Source organism: Pan troglodytes, chromosome 15 (genome assembly GCF_028858775.2).
Source record: "Pan troglodytes isolate AG18354 chromosome 15, NHGRI_mPanTro3-v2.0_pri, whole genome shotgun sequence".
Lineage (NCBI taxonomy): Eukaryota > Metazoa > Chordata > Mammalia > Primates > Hominidae > Pan > Pan troglodytes.
In genome coordinates, this window is record NC_072413.2 from 75,677,487 (window position 1) to 75,692,988 (window position 15,502).

At 39.7% G+C, this 15,502-nt stretch overlaps 1 protein-coding gene across 2 annotated transcripts in view; it reads right to left on the reverse strand.

Annotated features, from left to right (window-relative positions):
• SNW1 (SNW domain containing 1) overlaps nt 1–15,502 on the reverse strand; it is a 66,592-nt gene that overhangs the window by 8,044 nt on the left and 43,046 nt on the right. For both annotated transcript variants that reach the window (XM_063792692.1, NM_001280438.1), the window contains 7 exon segments: nt 13,698–13,793; nt 13,510–13,616; nt 11,704–11,808; nt 10,656–10,725; nt 9,665–9,730; nt 7,198–7,314; nt 5,700–5,841 (listed from right to left, as the gene is read on the reverse strand). In XM_063792692.1, coding sequence (XP_063648762.1) covers nt 5,700–5,841; nt 7,198–7,314; nt 9,665–9,730; nt 10,656–10,725; nt 11,704–11,808; nt 13,510–13,616; nt 13,698–13,793 — 703 coding nt within the window.

The following is a 15,502-nucleotide window of genomic DNA, read 5'->3' on the forward strand; positions in this document are numbered from 1 at the left end:
AGTGTTAAAAATCCACGCATTGGCTGGGCATGGTGGTGGTTCAGGCCTGTAACGCACTTTGGGAGGCTGAGGCAGGTGGATCACTTGAGGCCAGGAGGTTGAGACCACCCTGGGTGTAATGGCAAAACCCTGTCTCTAAAATAACACAAAAATTAGCCAGGCGTGGTGGTGTGTGCCTTAGTCCCAGTTACTTGGGAGGCCAAGGTGGGAGGATAGCTTGAGCCTGAGAGGCGGAGGTTGCAGTGAGCTAAGATTACACCACTGCACTCCAGGCTGGATGACAGAGTGAGACGTTGTCTCCAAACAATCAAAAATTCCATGCATTTATAGCCGATCCATTTATTTCTGGGTTCTCTATTCTATTCCACTGGTCTATGTGTCTGTTTTTATGGCAGTACCATGCTGCTTTGGTTACTATAGCCTTGTAGTATATTTTGAAGCCAGGCAGTGTGATGCCTCCAGTTTTTTTTCTTTTTATTCAGGATTGCTTTGGTTATTTGGGGTCTTTTGTGGTTCCATACAAATTTTAGTATTGTTTTTTCTATTTCTTTGAAGAATGTCATTGGTATTTTGATAGGGATTGCATTGTGTCTAGAGCTAGCTTTGGGTAGTATGAACATTTTAACAATACTAATTTTTCCAATTCATGAGCATGGGCTATCTTTCCATTTTTAGTGTGTCTTCTACAATTTCTGTTTTTAAAATTTAATTTTTTTTTTTTAAAAAGAGATAGGGTCTTACTATGTTGCCCAGGGTGGTCTTGAACACCTGACCTCAAGTAATCCTTCTGCCTTGGCCTCCCAAAGTGTTGGGATTACAGGTGTGAGCCACCATGCCCAGCCTCTTCAATTACTTTCATCAGTCTTTTATCATTTTCTTTGTGGCGATCTTTCACTTCTTTGGTTAAGTTTATTCCTAGGAGGCTATGTGCAGTGACTCACGCCTGTAATACCAGCACTTTGGGAGGCCGAGGCAGGCAGATCACCTGAGGTCTGAGACCAGCCTGGCCAACGTGGTGAAACCCCATCTCTACTAAAAATAAAAAAAATTAGCCAGGCGTGGTGGTGTGCGCCTGTTGTCCCAGCTACTCAGGAGGCGGAGACACAAGGATTGCTTGAGCCTGGGAAGCCGAGGTTGCAGTGTGCTGAGATCATGCCACTGCACTCCAGCCTGGGTGACAGAGTGAGACTCCGTCTCAAAAAAAAAAAAAACCTTTATTCCTAGGTAGTTTTTGGTAGCTATTATAAATGGGACTGCCTTCTTGTTTTTCAGCTTGGGTATGCTATTTGTATATAGAAATGCTACAGATTTTTGTATGTTGGTTTTGTATCTTGTAATGTTACTGAATTCGTTTATCAGTTTTAAGTTTTTTGGTGGCATCATTAGGTTTTTCTAAATATAGGATCATACTGTCTCTGACAAAGTATAATTTGATGTCTTGTTTTTTTTTGTTTTTGAGATGGAGTCTTGCTTTGTTGCCCAGGCTGGAGTGCAGTGGCATGATCTCAGCTCGCTGTAACCTCTGCCTCCTGGGCTCAGGCAATTCTTGTGACTCAGCGTCCTGAGTAGCTGGGATTACAGGTGAACGCCACCATACCCAGCTAATTTTTGTATTTTTAGTACAGACGGGGTTTCACCATGTTGGCCAGGCTGGTCTTGAACTCCTGACCTCAAGTGATTTGCCCATCTCAGCCTCCCAAAGTGCTGGGATTAAAGGTGTGAGCCACTGTGCCTGGCCTTCCTTTCCAATCTGGATGCCCTTTATTTCTTTCTCTTGCCTAAATTTCTCTGGCAAGGACTTCCAGTCCCATGTTGAGTTACAGTGGTGAAAGTGGGCATCCTTGCCTTCTTCCAGATCTCTGAGTAAAGACTTCCAATGTTTCTCCATTCAGTATAATGTCAGCTGTGGGTTTGTCATATATGGCCTTAAGTATTTTTAGTTATGTTCCTTCTAAGCCCACTTTGTTGAGAGTTTTTATCATGAAGGGATGTTGAATTTTTTCAAATGCTTTTTCAGTTTCTACTGAAATGATGCTATGGTTCTTATTTTTGGTTCTATTAATGTGATGTATCACATTTACTGATTTGCATATATTGAACCATCCTTGCATCCTTGGGATGAAGGATAGTTCAGTTGATTATGATGAATGATATTTTTTAATGTGTTGAATTCTGTTTGTTAGAATTTTGTTAAGGATTTTTGCATCTAAGATTATCAGGGATGTTAGCCTGTGGTTTTCTTTTTTGTTGTATATTTGTCTAGTTTTGGTGTCAGTATACTAATGACCTTGTAGAATTAATTTGGAAGCATTCCCTTCTCTTCAATTTTTTGGAATAGTCTGAGTAGAACTGGTATTTAGTTCTTTAAATGTTTGGAAAAATTCGGCAGTGAAGCTGTCAAATCCTGAGCTTTTCTTTCATGGGAGCAATGTTAATTGTTAAAAAAAAAAAAAAAATTTAGTGTAGAATCTAGGTGGTAGGAGATACGGGTGTTCATCATATAATTCTTTCAGCTTTTCTGTATGTTTGAAAATGTTCATAATAAAATGTCAGGAAAGGCTGGGTGTGGTGGCTCATGCCTGTAATCCCAGCACTTTAAGAGGCTGAGGCAGGTGGATCACCTGAGGTCAGGAGTTTGAGACCAGCCTGGCCAGTATGGTAAAACCCCATCTCTACTAATAATACAAAAAATTAGCTGGGCATGGTGATGGGCACCTTTAATCCCAGCTACTCGGAAGGCTTAGGCAGGAGAATTGCTTGAACCCAGGAGGGGGAGGTTGCAGTCAGCTGAGATTGCATCATTACACTTCAGCCTGGGCAACAAGAGCAAAACTCCGTTTCAAAAAAACCAAATAATAATAATAATAATAATAAAAAAGTCAGAAAAAAAGAATTATGCATAATGTTTCCCTTATATTTTCAAAGATTCTATTGAATAAAGGACTGTCGGCTTATTTCCCTTAGGGGCTGGCTGGATCTTGATTTCCACTGCATTTATATCTATCTTCATTTTTTTCTACCCTCGCCAGTCTGAGGGAATGGAGTACAGTTAAGAGCATAAGATTTGGAGCAAGCCTGTCTGGATTCAAATCCTGTTTCTATAGCCAATTAACCATGTGACCTGGGCAGATTACTTAATACTATAAGCCTTAGTTTCCTCCTCTGTAAAACAGTCACAATAATAGTATCACTACATAGGGTTATCCCAGGGATTATGAGATAATGCAAATAAAGTACTCAGAGTGGTGCCCACCATAAGAAGCACCTGATAAATGTTAGTTTTTACTACTATCTGGCAAGAGATTCATTAAAATTTTTAATTTCTTGAGAACGATTCTGTTGTCTTTTTCTTATTAGTTTAGAGAACTCAAATGCAGTAAGTTTTACTTCTAATTATCTTCTATGGTTAGGTATACAACCAGGCAGGTATTTATATCTCACCTTATTAAGTCATTCATATATAACTGAGGGAAGTGGATCACTACTTAAAACCCTGGTTATTTCCCTATGGTTGAACTCTAGACTCTTGTAACCAATTACCTGGCACCTCCATCTTAAACTTAACATATCCTTAACTATAATAAATTCTTCATCTTTCCCTCCCAAACCTGTTCCTCCTGCAGTCTTCCCAATATTAGTAAATAAAAGTAATATTTACTTTTATCCTGAGCAGTTGGCAATTTAATCCTTCCCAACTGCTTAGGATAAGAGTTCTGGAGTCATCCTTAACTCCTACTTTTTTTCGTATCTCCACCTAATCCACAAACAAATTTTGTCAACTCTACCACCAAAATACATCCAATATGGGACCATGTTTTTGTTACCTCTTGTTACCATCTCTCTTACAGTTTATTTGGAAGGCATTAGCCCATGCCCATTCCACAGTATTCTATTTTTAACACAGCAGCCAGGGAGGTCTTTTTTTTTTTTTTTTTTTTTTTTTGAGACGAAGTCTCGCTCTGTGGCCCAGGCGGGAGTGCAGTGGCGCAATCTCGGCTCACTGAAAGCTCCGCCTCCCGGGTTCACGCCATTCTCCTGCCTCAGCCTCCCGAGTAGCTGGGACTACAGGCGCCCGCCATCACGCCCGGCTAATTTTTTTGTATTTTTAGTAGAGACGGGGTTTCACCGTGTTAGCCAGGATGGTCTCGATCTCCTGACCTCGTGATCCGCCCGCCTCGGCCTCCCAAAGTGCTGGGATTACAAGCGTGAGCCACCGCGCCCGGCCAGGGAGGTCTTTTAAAAATATATGTTAGGGGAAATGGTCATATGGTACAAAGTCTCATTTATGCAGGATGAGTAAGTTCTGGAGATCTAATATACTGTATGTTAACTATAGTTAACAGTACTGCATTGTATATTTGAAATTTGCCAAGAGAGTAGATCTTAAGTGTTCTCACCAAAAAATTTAAAAAGTAACTATAAGAGATGACTGGTAAGTTAATTAGCTTGGCAGTACTGAATATTTCACAGTGTATATTAAAACATCATGTTGTATGTTTTATACAATTTTTATTTGCCAATTATACCTCAATAAAGCTGGAAAACAGTATGTCAGGTCATTACTCTGCTCAAAACCCTGCAATTGCTTCCCTTTTCACTTGTAGTAAAAGCTTTATCTTTAGGTTAAAGGGCCATACATGATCTGGCCACTACTCTTCCCACCTGCCCTAACTATTCTGACACCTCATCTCCTACTTATCCCCTTCTTTCTCATACAAATCCAGTCATATTTGCCTGTCTGCTCTTCCTTGGGCCACACTAGGCATACTCCCATTTCAGAGCCATGTACTCGCTGGCCCTTCTGTGTGGGATGCTCTTCCCCCAGAAATCCACATGGTTTGCTTCCTTACTTTCTTCAAGTATTTCTGCTAACAGCACCATCTCAGAAGTGAGGGCTATTTGACCACTCTCACCTTCTGGCAATTTTATATCCTCTTTCCCTGTATTATTTTTCCTCCACAGCAATTATTAACTTTTACTATACTACATGATTAATTTCTGTCTGTCTACACTCACCAGAATGTTGACTGTTATATCCCATCCCCCTACCCACTGTCTAGCAAAAACACTTTGTGTCTAAAAGAGAACCTTGCACACAGCAGATGCTTAATATGAACGAAATAAATGAAAGAATGAATAAATGTACCAGGTAAGAATTTAGTAATGAAAAAAAAATAACCACCCTCACAAAATTTCTTAAATTATACTTAGGACTCGACTTCCCACTCTAATTGAATTAATACACCAATGTAGACCACTAAGTAAAGTCAGAGAGAAAATACTGGCAGATTTAATGATGAGAAATGCATTGGAGCCTACAAGATAGAAAAACTCTGGATTACTTCACCATATGAAGGAGCTGAATTATTCCGTTAGATACCTAATTTCTCTTAAGTTTTGAGATTAAAATAAGAGAAAATCAAGCCTATCATTTGAGTAATAATGCAATTTTGAAAAGTACACTGCTCAGAAGTTTAAAAATTTCTGGTACAGTCCCAAACTGAAGACCCACTTTTTTCTTATCTCCTGTTGCTTCAGCTTACTAAGGCAGAGATTACTCTCCATTTCTACACTATATCTGATGTATCTAAATTTTGTTTATATGTACCTACTTTATATGCAGTAGGAAAAAGATTTTCTAAAATAAGATATATTTTGTTCACCAAGCAAAATTCAATTCAGTAATGAGAATGTCATACCTTTTTCCACATGAGTTTTGATCCCAGCTCTTCTCTCCCTGGCTTTCTGGGCCATTTCTCTAAGTTTCTCTTCATGTTTTTCCTTTTCTTTCTGAGCCATTTTTCTCTCTACTTGGGCACGCATTTCCACAGCTTCACGAGCCTGTTGGTAAAGGCACATGTTAAACAGGACAGTATCATGGGATAAATATTTATGGCTATCATCCAACTCCCTAACATCTGGCTGGTAAGAGCAATTATACAGAATTCAGATTTGTTATTGCTAATTAAAACAAAGAGTCTTGTCCACTAAAAGATATCCTGCCTGGAAGACACTGCAAGGTCAGCTTTTTTCTCTGGGAATATTTTAGTGATTGAAACTATCGTGACCCCAATTAATCTTGTAAGTCAAGTATTTCACTAATGCTTTCTCAGAAACAATCTAAAGAACAAAATTAAAGCCAGGCATAGTGGCTCTCTCCTGCAATCCTAGCACTTTGGGAGGCCAGGGTGGAAGGACTGCTTGAGCTCAGGAGCTTGGGACCAGCCTAGGCAACGTAGTGAGATCCATCTCAAAAAAATAACATTTTCAAAATTAATAACACTTTCAAAGTTAATCGAGTCAACTCAAGATAAAATCTTAACTTACATCTGCTAGATAATTTTTATAAGGGTACTCACTGTGATACAAAAGACATTTTTTTTTATGTTCCAAACACACGCTATGATGCATGTGAACTTCAATATCACATATTAATTCCATAATATTTATATTTACATATATTTTTTGAGATGAAGTGTCTTACTCTGCTGCCCAGGCTGGAGTGCAGTGGTGCGTTCTTGGCTCACTGCAACCTCCACCTCCTGGGTTTGAGAGATTCTCCTGCCTCAGCCTCCCAAGTAGCTAGGATTACAGGTGCATGCCACATCCAGCTAATGTTTGTATATTTAGTAGAGATGGAGTTTCACCACATTGGTCAGGCTGGTCTTGAACACTCAACCTCAAGGAATCCACCAGTCTTGGCCTCCCAAAATGCTGGGATTATACGCCTGAGCCATTGTGCCCAGCCTAATTCCATAATATTTAATACATTATGTAACATTAATAGATGGCCAATGCTATGAACGCCATTTTATGTAGTATTCAATTCATTAGAATGTTTATCTGCCTTTTCCTGCAACTGCCCTTTTGGAGGACATCTACATCTAAAATAGAGGAAAATTTGAAATCAAAAATTATGAAACCTAGCAATCTTCAAAAAATGGGATCATCCTAGGAAACCATTATTCTGACATGTTGTGAGGGAGCCGGATCACCACTGTGGGGTGTATGTACACATCTACAAAAGCTGGGAGCATGCAGAGAGCTGCCAACTAGCAGCTGCCATTTCTGACACACGTACCATGGGTGAGACTCTCTTTGGGTGCTCGGTACTATAGTTAAATTATCAGTACCTTAGGTAACCAAGAATGGATTTTAAAAGTAACAAGAGCATTAAACAAATTATAACAAACCAACCTTCCGATCGGCAATGTAGAGGGCTTCTGCCAATTTGGCGAAATTTTCATTTATGTGTACTGTCTGTAGTCCTCTTCCATCAGCAGCCAGACGTTTGTCTAATGGAATTGTATAACCCTAGAGTGAAAGCAGACAGAAAACCCAGTCACAGAAGTGCTTCAATTAATTATTTGAAGTTAAATTAATTTTATTTTTTTCGAGCTGGAGTCTTGCTCTGTCACCCTGGCTGGAGGGCAGGGGTGCCATCTTGGCTCACTGCAACCTCTGCCTCCTGGGTTCAAGCGAGTCTCCTACCTCAGCCTCCCGAGTAGCTGGGACCATAGGCGTGCGCCACACACTCGGCTAGTTTTTCTATTTTTAGTAGAGACGGAGTTTCACCATGTTGGCCAGGATGGTTTTGAATTCCTGACCTTGAGTGATCCGCCCTTGGCCTCCCAAAGTGCTGGGATTACAGGCATGAGCCATCGAGCCTGGCTAAAATTAAATTTAAATATGCCCACATTTTGAGAACCACTTAACTGGAGGTTCTTTTTCCTTGCATCTTTCTTCACAATGATGCAAAACAACAGCAGCTACCAATGAGTGCTTTATGTAGAAGATCAAGCACTTACACCTATGGTCTCATTTAACCTTCACGATAATTCTATAAAGCTTCTAACATTATTGTGTCCATTTCACTGATGCTTTGGTAACATCCCCAAGGTCATACAGTTAGTAAGTGGGCGATTAGGATTTAAACTCAGACAGCAGGATTTCAGAACCCAAGCTCTGGAAAAATAGATATTTGTGTTAATAATTGTGGATTTTAATAAAAGGAAATCACTGTTAAACAGTTCAACAGTTGCTCCTCAAGTAAATGTAACAGTCAAACAAAGGTAGAATCACTATAATCTTAGCATCTATAGGAAGTTAAATCTGCTGTACTGTCTTAATGATCTGTTATATTCTTAGAATCCTGAAGTTTTAGTAAATAGAAAAAAAAAGGCTGGGTGCAGTAGCTCAAGCCTGTAATCCCAACACTTTGGGTGGCCAAGGCAGGTGGACTGCTTGAGCCCAGGAGTTCAAGACCAGCCTGGCAACATGGTGAAACCCCGTCTCTACCAAAAATACAAAAAAGTAGCCAGGCATGGTGGGGCACACTTGTGGTTCCAACTACTCGGGAGGCTGAGGTGGGAGGATCGCCTGAGCCTGGGAGGTTGAGGCTGCAGTGAGCCATGATCATACCACTGCACTCCAGCCTGGGCAACAGAGCGAGACCGTCTCAAAAAAAAAAAAAAAAAAAAAAAAAAAAACCAAAGAAAAAAGAAAAAAAAATGTTTGCTAAACAACTGAATTTCTACATTCTAAAACTTTGCATCCCATTTCAATAACTCAAGAACTGTATTTGAATGTCTATGTAACTTTCAGGCTTAGCTTTATTTTCCAGATATCTGACTAGTCTCTCAAATGTTGACTTTTAGTCCATGGTCTCATAATAAAATGAAGCATTACAGAACCAGCTCAAGATACCATCCAGTTACATAATACTAATCAACTCAAATCAGACCATTCGACAACCTCTTTGTTTAGGGTGAGTATATAAATTCTCTTAAGAAACCTGAAATGGTCTTCTTTATCCATCAAAAATAAAATCATGAACTATGATTCAGGGAAGATGAAACAGTAACTAGCAAATCTATCCCACAATCTACAGATTCTTAACAACTCCTAGAAACTTTGGATTAGAGATATATAGCTTAAGCCTTCACTACTACAGAGCCAAGTAGTTGAATATTAAAGCACTTAAAGTATCCAAACATTTACTCTGTTCTTTTGTCATATAATCTTTTACATCAGTTTACTTTCTTTTAGAAATAATTTTTAGATATAAATTTGAGTTTTCTAAAAACCATCTTGTATTTACATGACACTTTATTCTACTTATTCCTTCTCTATGTGCTTCTGTTAGCTACAATTCACTAAAAGAACTGATATGGGGCCGGGTGCGGTGGCTCACACCTGCAATCTAAGCCCTTTGGGTGGCCGAGGCCGGCGGATCACAAGGTTGGGAGATCAAGACCAACCTGGCCAACAGGGTGAAACCCCGTTTCTACTAAAATACAAAAAATTAGCTGGACGTGGTGGCATGCGCCTGTGGTCCCAGCTACTCAGGAGGCTGAGGCAGGGCAATCGCTTCAACCTGGGAGGTGGAGGCTGCAGTGAGCTGAGATCACGCCACCGTACTCCAGCCTAGTGACAGAGCGAGACTCCGTCTCAAAAAAAAAAAAAAGGAACTGACACGGTATTCACGTGCCTGGCATACTAACATTTCTATTACATTAAAAAAGTCACCAAATTGGGCATTCCTTTTTGAAAATGCTCAGTTAAACCACGTGTTGTTTCAACTACAGTTATGCAGGCTGTAGTTGTTTTACTGGTGTTTTCCAGTAGGTTATATTAATAGAGACTGATTTGACAACTTAATTACCTTTGCATTTTTCCAGTTAGAAATACAAGGAGGAATCTTCCACTCTTGTTGTTCCTTTACAGTCATCTGAGAGAAGAGGGAAAGAAGAGACAAGTTTAGATTTATAGTCTACAAAGTAAATCTAAGTATAATCTTTATCTTCAAAGACAGCTCCATATACACTGACATATGCACAGCCGTAGTAAAAGGCCAGCAGTCCATGTTTGCTAGCACTAGTTTACCATATAATTCTAGTAATAACTTTGAACTAGTGTGAAAAATGGAAAATAATCTAGAAATTATTCTTGATAGTTATAAATGTTGGCTAGTATTTTTCCATATTTAAAGTGATGTGACTTCTTTTTTCTTTTTTTTATTGAGACGGAGTTTCGCTTTTGTTGCCCAGGATGGAGTGCAATGGTGCAATCTTGGCTCACCACAACCTCCGCCTCCTGGGTTCAAGTGATTCTCCTGCCTCAGCCTCCCAAGTAGCTGGGATTATAGGCATGCGCCACCACGCCCAGCTAATTTTTTTTAAAGTAGAGACGGGGTTTCTCCATGTTGGTCAGGCCGGTCTTGAACTCCCGACTTCAGGTGATCTGCCCGCCTCGGCCTCCCAAAGTGCTGGGATTACAGGCGTGAGCCACCACGCCCGGCCGATGTGACTTCTTTTGGATGAAAAATTGTTCTTTTGATTAACAAAACATATCTTAAAAAGTCAAATTACCAGGGACCTAATGAACCCATATATTCACTTCCTATAACATCCTTAAACTGAAACAGCAGACCTTGTCCATTCCATTAAAAGTAGGGTTTGCATTACTAATAACAAAACTTATAGCTAACATGTTATATACATTCTCATAAGCATTCTTGAAACTTCATCTTGAAAAATAAAAAAAGAAACTACAAGTCAGTGTGGTGACATGCACCTGTATAGGCATAGGGAGGTTATCTATAAAATTAATAACCATGAGTAGAAAAAAATATTTTGGACTACAGCAAAGAATACCTTTCGGCTAGGAGAATGCATGACAGGCGCAGGAGGAGAAGGTGGTCCCCGGGGAATTTTCTTATTAATCCTGAAGTATAAAAACACAACCAGAGAGTGATATAGTTTCCTCCCTTTTAGTCATCATATCAAGTCTCTCCTCCTTTTTCTTGCATAAAAGTTTCAAACATGGACAAAAACAGAGACTGTATAATGATATACATTTACCACTCCACTTCGACAATGAATAAAACATGGCCAACTTTGAAACTGTTACTCACCCCACCTCCACAACATTATTGTCATTTTGCAGAGTAATATACTTTTTTCCACTTTAAAAAGCAGCTTTAGGTCGGGTGCAGTGGCTCATGCCTGTAATCCCAGCACTTTGGGAGGCCAAGGTGGGCAGATCGCCTGACGTCAGGAGATCGAGACCATCCTGGCTAACATGGTGAAACCCTGTCTCTACTAAAAATACAAAAACTTAGCTGGGCATTGTGGCACACGCCTGTAATCCCAGCTACTCAGGAGGCTGAGACAAGAGAATCGCTTGAACCCAGGAGGCAGAGGTTGCAGTGAGCTGAGATCATGCCACTGCACTCCAGCCTGGATGACAGAGCGAGACTGTCTCTCAAAAAAAAAAAAAAACAAAAAAAAAAAAACAAAAAAACACAACAAAAAAAAGGCAGCTTTATTGAGATAATTGACATTTATTAGCTATACATATTTAAAGCATACGATTTGATTAAATTTTGACACAAATATGCACCTGTGAAATCATCATCACAAGCAAGATAGTGAACATGTCTATCATCCCCAAAAGTTTCTGCTTGCCCCTTGCCTATTCCTCTTGTCCCTCCCAACTCCTCTCTGTCCCTACCTCCTTCCCCAGAGGCAACCACCTATCTACTTTCTGTAACTATAGGTTAGTTTGCATTTCCTGGAGTTTTAGATAAATGGAATCATACTGTATGTACTTGTTTTTGCCTGGCTTCTTTCACTCAGCATAATTGTTTTGAGATTCATCCATGTTATTGTGTGTATTAGTAGCCTATTCCTTTTCACTTACTTGAACCTTGGAGGCTCCATTGGATCTTTCTGCATTTCTACCATCCGAATAACCCTCTGTTTAGCTCCAGAGTTGAATGCCACTCCTTGCTGAGATGGTGTGTATCTGAAGAAAGCAGATAAAAACTAAAGGTGTAATTAGTTCAAACTTTCAGTAGGTATTTTCCTTCTATTACAATCTTAAGCTACACTACATTTTCATTCCTTTCGCAAAGTATTAACAGAAAATTAACAAAATATTTAGACAAAGCAGACAGCAAGAGGGATAAAAGAACATAAATTATGAGTTACAGTCAAAATATAAACTTGAGTGGTATTAGTTTGCAAATAACCCATCCTCATATGTTTTCCAACATGGAAGGTGCCGTGTTCAGTTTCACAGATAAGCAGTCTAGAAAATAGTACCTATTTAGTATGCCTGCATCTGAGGAAAAAACACTCATAATAATCCCAGCAGGCAACTTACGGTTAGCAGTTTTTGATTAATCATAGGTTATAAAACAGAGAAAAGAATAATGACAGCAGCCCTACCAGCTCTGAATTTTCCCTCAATATCTGTATGTGATTCAATTCTCTATGCAGATTTAGTCAAGTAAAACGCCTCAAAATTTAGAAGTATTATAAAGATATCTATTACTTATAAATGGAAAACTATAAATAATAATTGTGATTTAGGTCATATACCACAAGTAACTGTTAATTTCTAAAAACAAAAAATATAATTTGAAAACAGCATAGGGCCAGGCCAGGTGGCTCATGCCTGTAATCCCAGCACATTGGGAGGCCGAGGTGGGCGGATCATCTGAGGTCAGGAGTTTGAGACCAGCCTGGCCAACGTGGTGAAACCCTGTCTCTACTAAAAATACAAAAATTAGCTGAGCATGGTGGTGCAAGCCTGTAATCCCAGCTACTCAGGAGGTTGAGGCAGGAGAATTGCTTGAACCCAGGAGGCAGAGGTTGCAGTGAGCCAAGATTGTGCCACTGCATTCCAGCCTGGGTGACAGAGTGAGACTCCATCTCAAAAAAAAAAAAAAAAGAAAATAGCATAGGCTGGGCACAGTGGCTCACGCCTATAATCCCAGCACTTTGAGAACCTGAGAAGGATGGATCATTTGAGGTCAGGAGTTCGAGACCAGCCTGGCCAACATGGTGAAACCCTGTCTCTACTAAAAAAAATACAAAAATTAGCCAGGTATGGTGGTGGTGGGCACCTGTAATCCCAGCTACTCAGGAGGCTGAGGCAGAAGAATCTCTTGGGAGGCAGAGGTTACAGTGAGCCAAGATCACACCACTGCACTCCAGCCTGGGCAACAGAGCAAGATTCTGTCCCCCACCCCAAAAAAAACCATAAAAAGAGGCCAAGTGTGGTGGCTCAAGTCTGTAATCTCAGCACTTTGGGATGACAAGGCAGGAGGACTGCTTGAGCCCAGGAGTTCGAAAACAGCCTGAGCATCACAGCGAGACCCTGTCTCTACAAAAAATTAAAATATTAGCCAGGCATGGTGGCATCAAGGCAGGAGGATCACCTGAGCCCAGGAGGTGGGGGCTGCAGTGAGCTGTGTTGGTGTCACCGTACTCCAGCCTGGGCAACAGAGAAACTTTGTCTCAGAAAACAAACAAAAACCAAAGTGGACACCTTAAAAAATTCTGCTTTCAATTGTCTGCAAAGACAGTAGACAGGCTTTGAGTCATTATTGAAAACAATGCATTTATAATGGTTGCTAAGTGGGTTAGTAAAAGAATACCATGACCCCCCAAGCTGAATCAAGTTCAGAATGAAACTAAGTCTTCTAGGCATGATTCATACCGGATATACTGAGCAGGAGCCAGTTTGTCAGCTGCTCGAACTGGCATGGCTGCGGCGACCTTCTGTGATACAGATTTTTCTAAGGCTACTCTTGTCTTTTCTGTTATCTGAAATAGGAAATATCACATTGAGAGTTTGGAAGTTAATCAGGATGTAAATAGTCATCGAATATATCAATTCCCAGTTACCTCTTTAATAGCTTCTTCATCAGGCCTTTGCAGGTCTGGATCATCTGCATTCATAACCTCCTTTGGAACCAGGTCAGTGTATTTGCTATAAATGACCTAAAATGTTCAAACACAAGCAGGCTTAAGAAAAGCAAACAAGGAAAAGAAACCTCATTAGCCATTTCAGATGTCAACATGCCCTCTCAGCACACTTAAAAATTTAGGACACTCAGATTTTCTCTTTTAGATTTTAAAACCAAGGAAGCTTAAAATATATAAACAAATTGCTACCCTGGCTGTAAGTTAGTAATTTTCCCTTGACCTCATGCATTTAAATTGTTTGAGATCTTCTAATCAAGTTAGTATCCAAATAAACCATGCCAACAAAATCATGCATTGATGATCACTATTTTTGAGGCCCACTAAAACTTGAAATTAATGATAATATAAATTGCCTATAGCACCATTAACCTGGATTACAAACTCATCAGAATTTAAGTCAGGTTACCAAATAATTTCCAAATTCACTGGGCCTGAAAAATTTTATTGACCTCATCCTATTTATAACACTTCTCTTTTCTGCCATCAACTCTATTCACAGACTAAGAAAATAAACATGTGCCACAGTTAAAAAACCCAGAATGCTTTCTTCCATGAGAAGACAAAAGAAAAAAAAAAAAAAGAAAAAGAAAAATATATTCTATATATACAACTTATTTTATATCCATTATCCAAATTGAGGCCTGTTATATGACTTATACTATGCCCAACATGGTTTCTATTAGGCTGACACTGATGTGGTAGGCTCTTAACAAATAGAATACTGGTTACTTTCAGGTCCATCTATACTTCTTAAATATTTTCAAAACAAGTTACATGGCATATTTTAAAGTAAAAAAGAGATACAGAGGGGCCGGGCGCGGTGGCTCACGCCTGTAATCCCAGCACTTTGGGAGGCTGAGGTGGCTGGATCATGTGGTCAGGAGATCGAAACCATCCTAGCTAACATGGTGAAACCCCGTCTCCACTAAAAATACAAAAAATTAGCCGGTTGTGGTGGCAGGCGCCTGTAGTCCCAGCTACTCGGGAGGCTGAGGCAGGAGAATGGCTTTAACCCGGGAGGAAGAGCTCGCAGTAAGCCAAGATTGCGTCACTGCACTCCAGCCTGGGTGACAGAGCAAGACACTGTATATTAAAAAAAAAAAAAAAGAGAGAGAGATACAGAAAATTCAATAAATAATAGGCATTCTACCTTTAATGCTTTAGTCAGAAATTCTTTGAGGTACATAAAAAGAAAGGACAACTTATAAATATCAAAGAAAATCAAATTCCTAGGCACTTGAGATCTCCAGAATTTTTTTTTTGTAGAACTGTTTACCACTACAAGCCAAAGTCTTCTATTAATAAGTCTATCATACATCATTCAATAAAAAAGTTTAAAGGAAATGCATGCTATTTCTAATTTTCTACTCCAAACAGAGCAAAAAAGTGTGAGCCACTTTATGGCTTATGCAACTTGACCTGACTTTGCCTATGCCTTCAATCTCCCCTTACAACTCTCACTCTCTCACTCATTATGCTTCAGTCACACTAGCTCATCTTCTGTTTCTTGAACATAACATACTTTTCCCCAGTTCTAGGCCTTTACAGAGTTCTGTTTATCATTCTTCAAGTAAGCTCTCAATCTGTGTGTCTCAGATCAAAGGTCCTCCATTATCGAGGCTTCTTCTGATTGCCTTAGTAGTAACCCCTCCCCACCCAATCATTTGCTCCATAGCACTGTTTACTGTGATCAAGACTGTTCACAGCATGAAATTATCTACTTT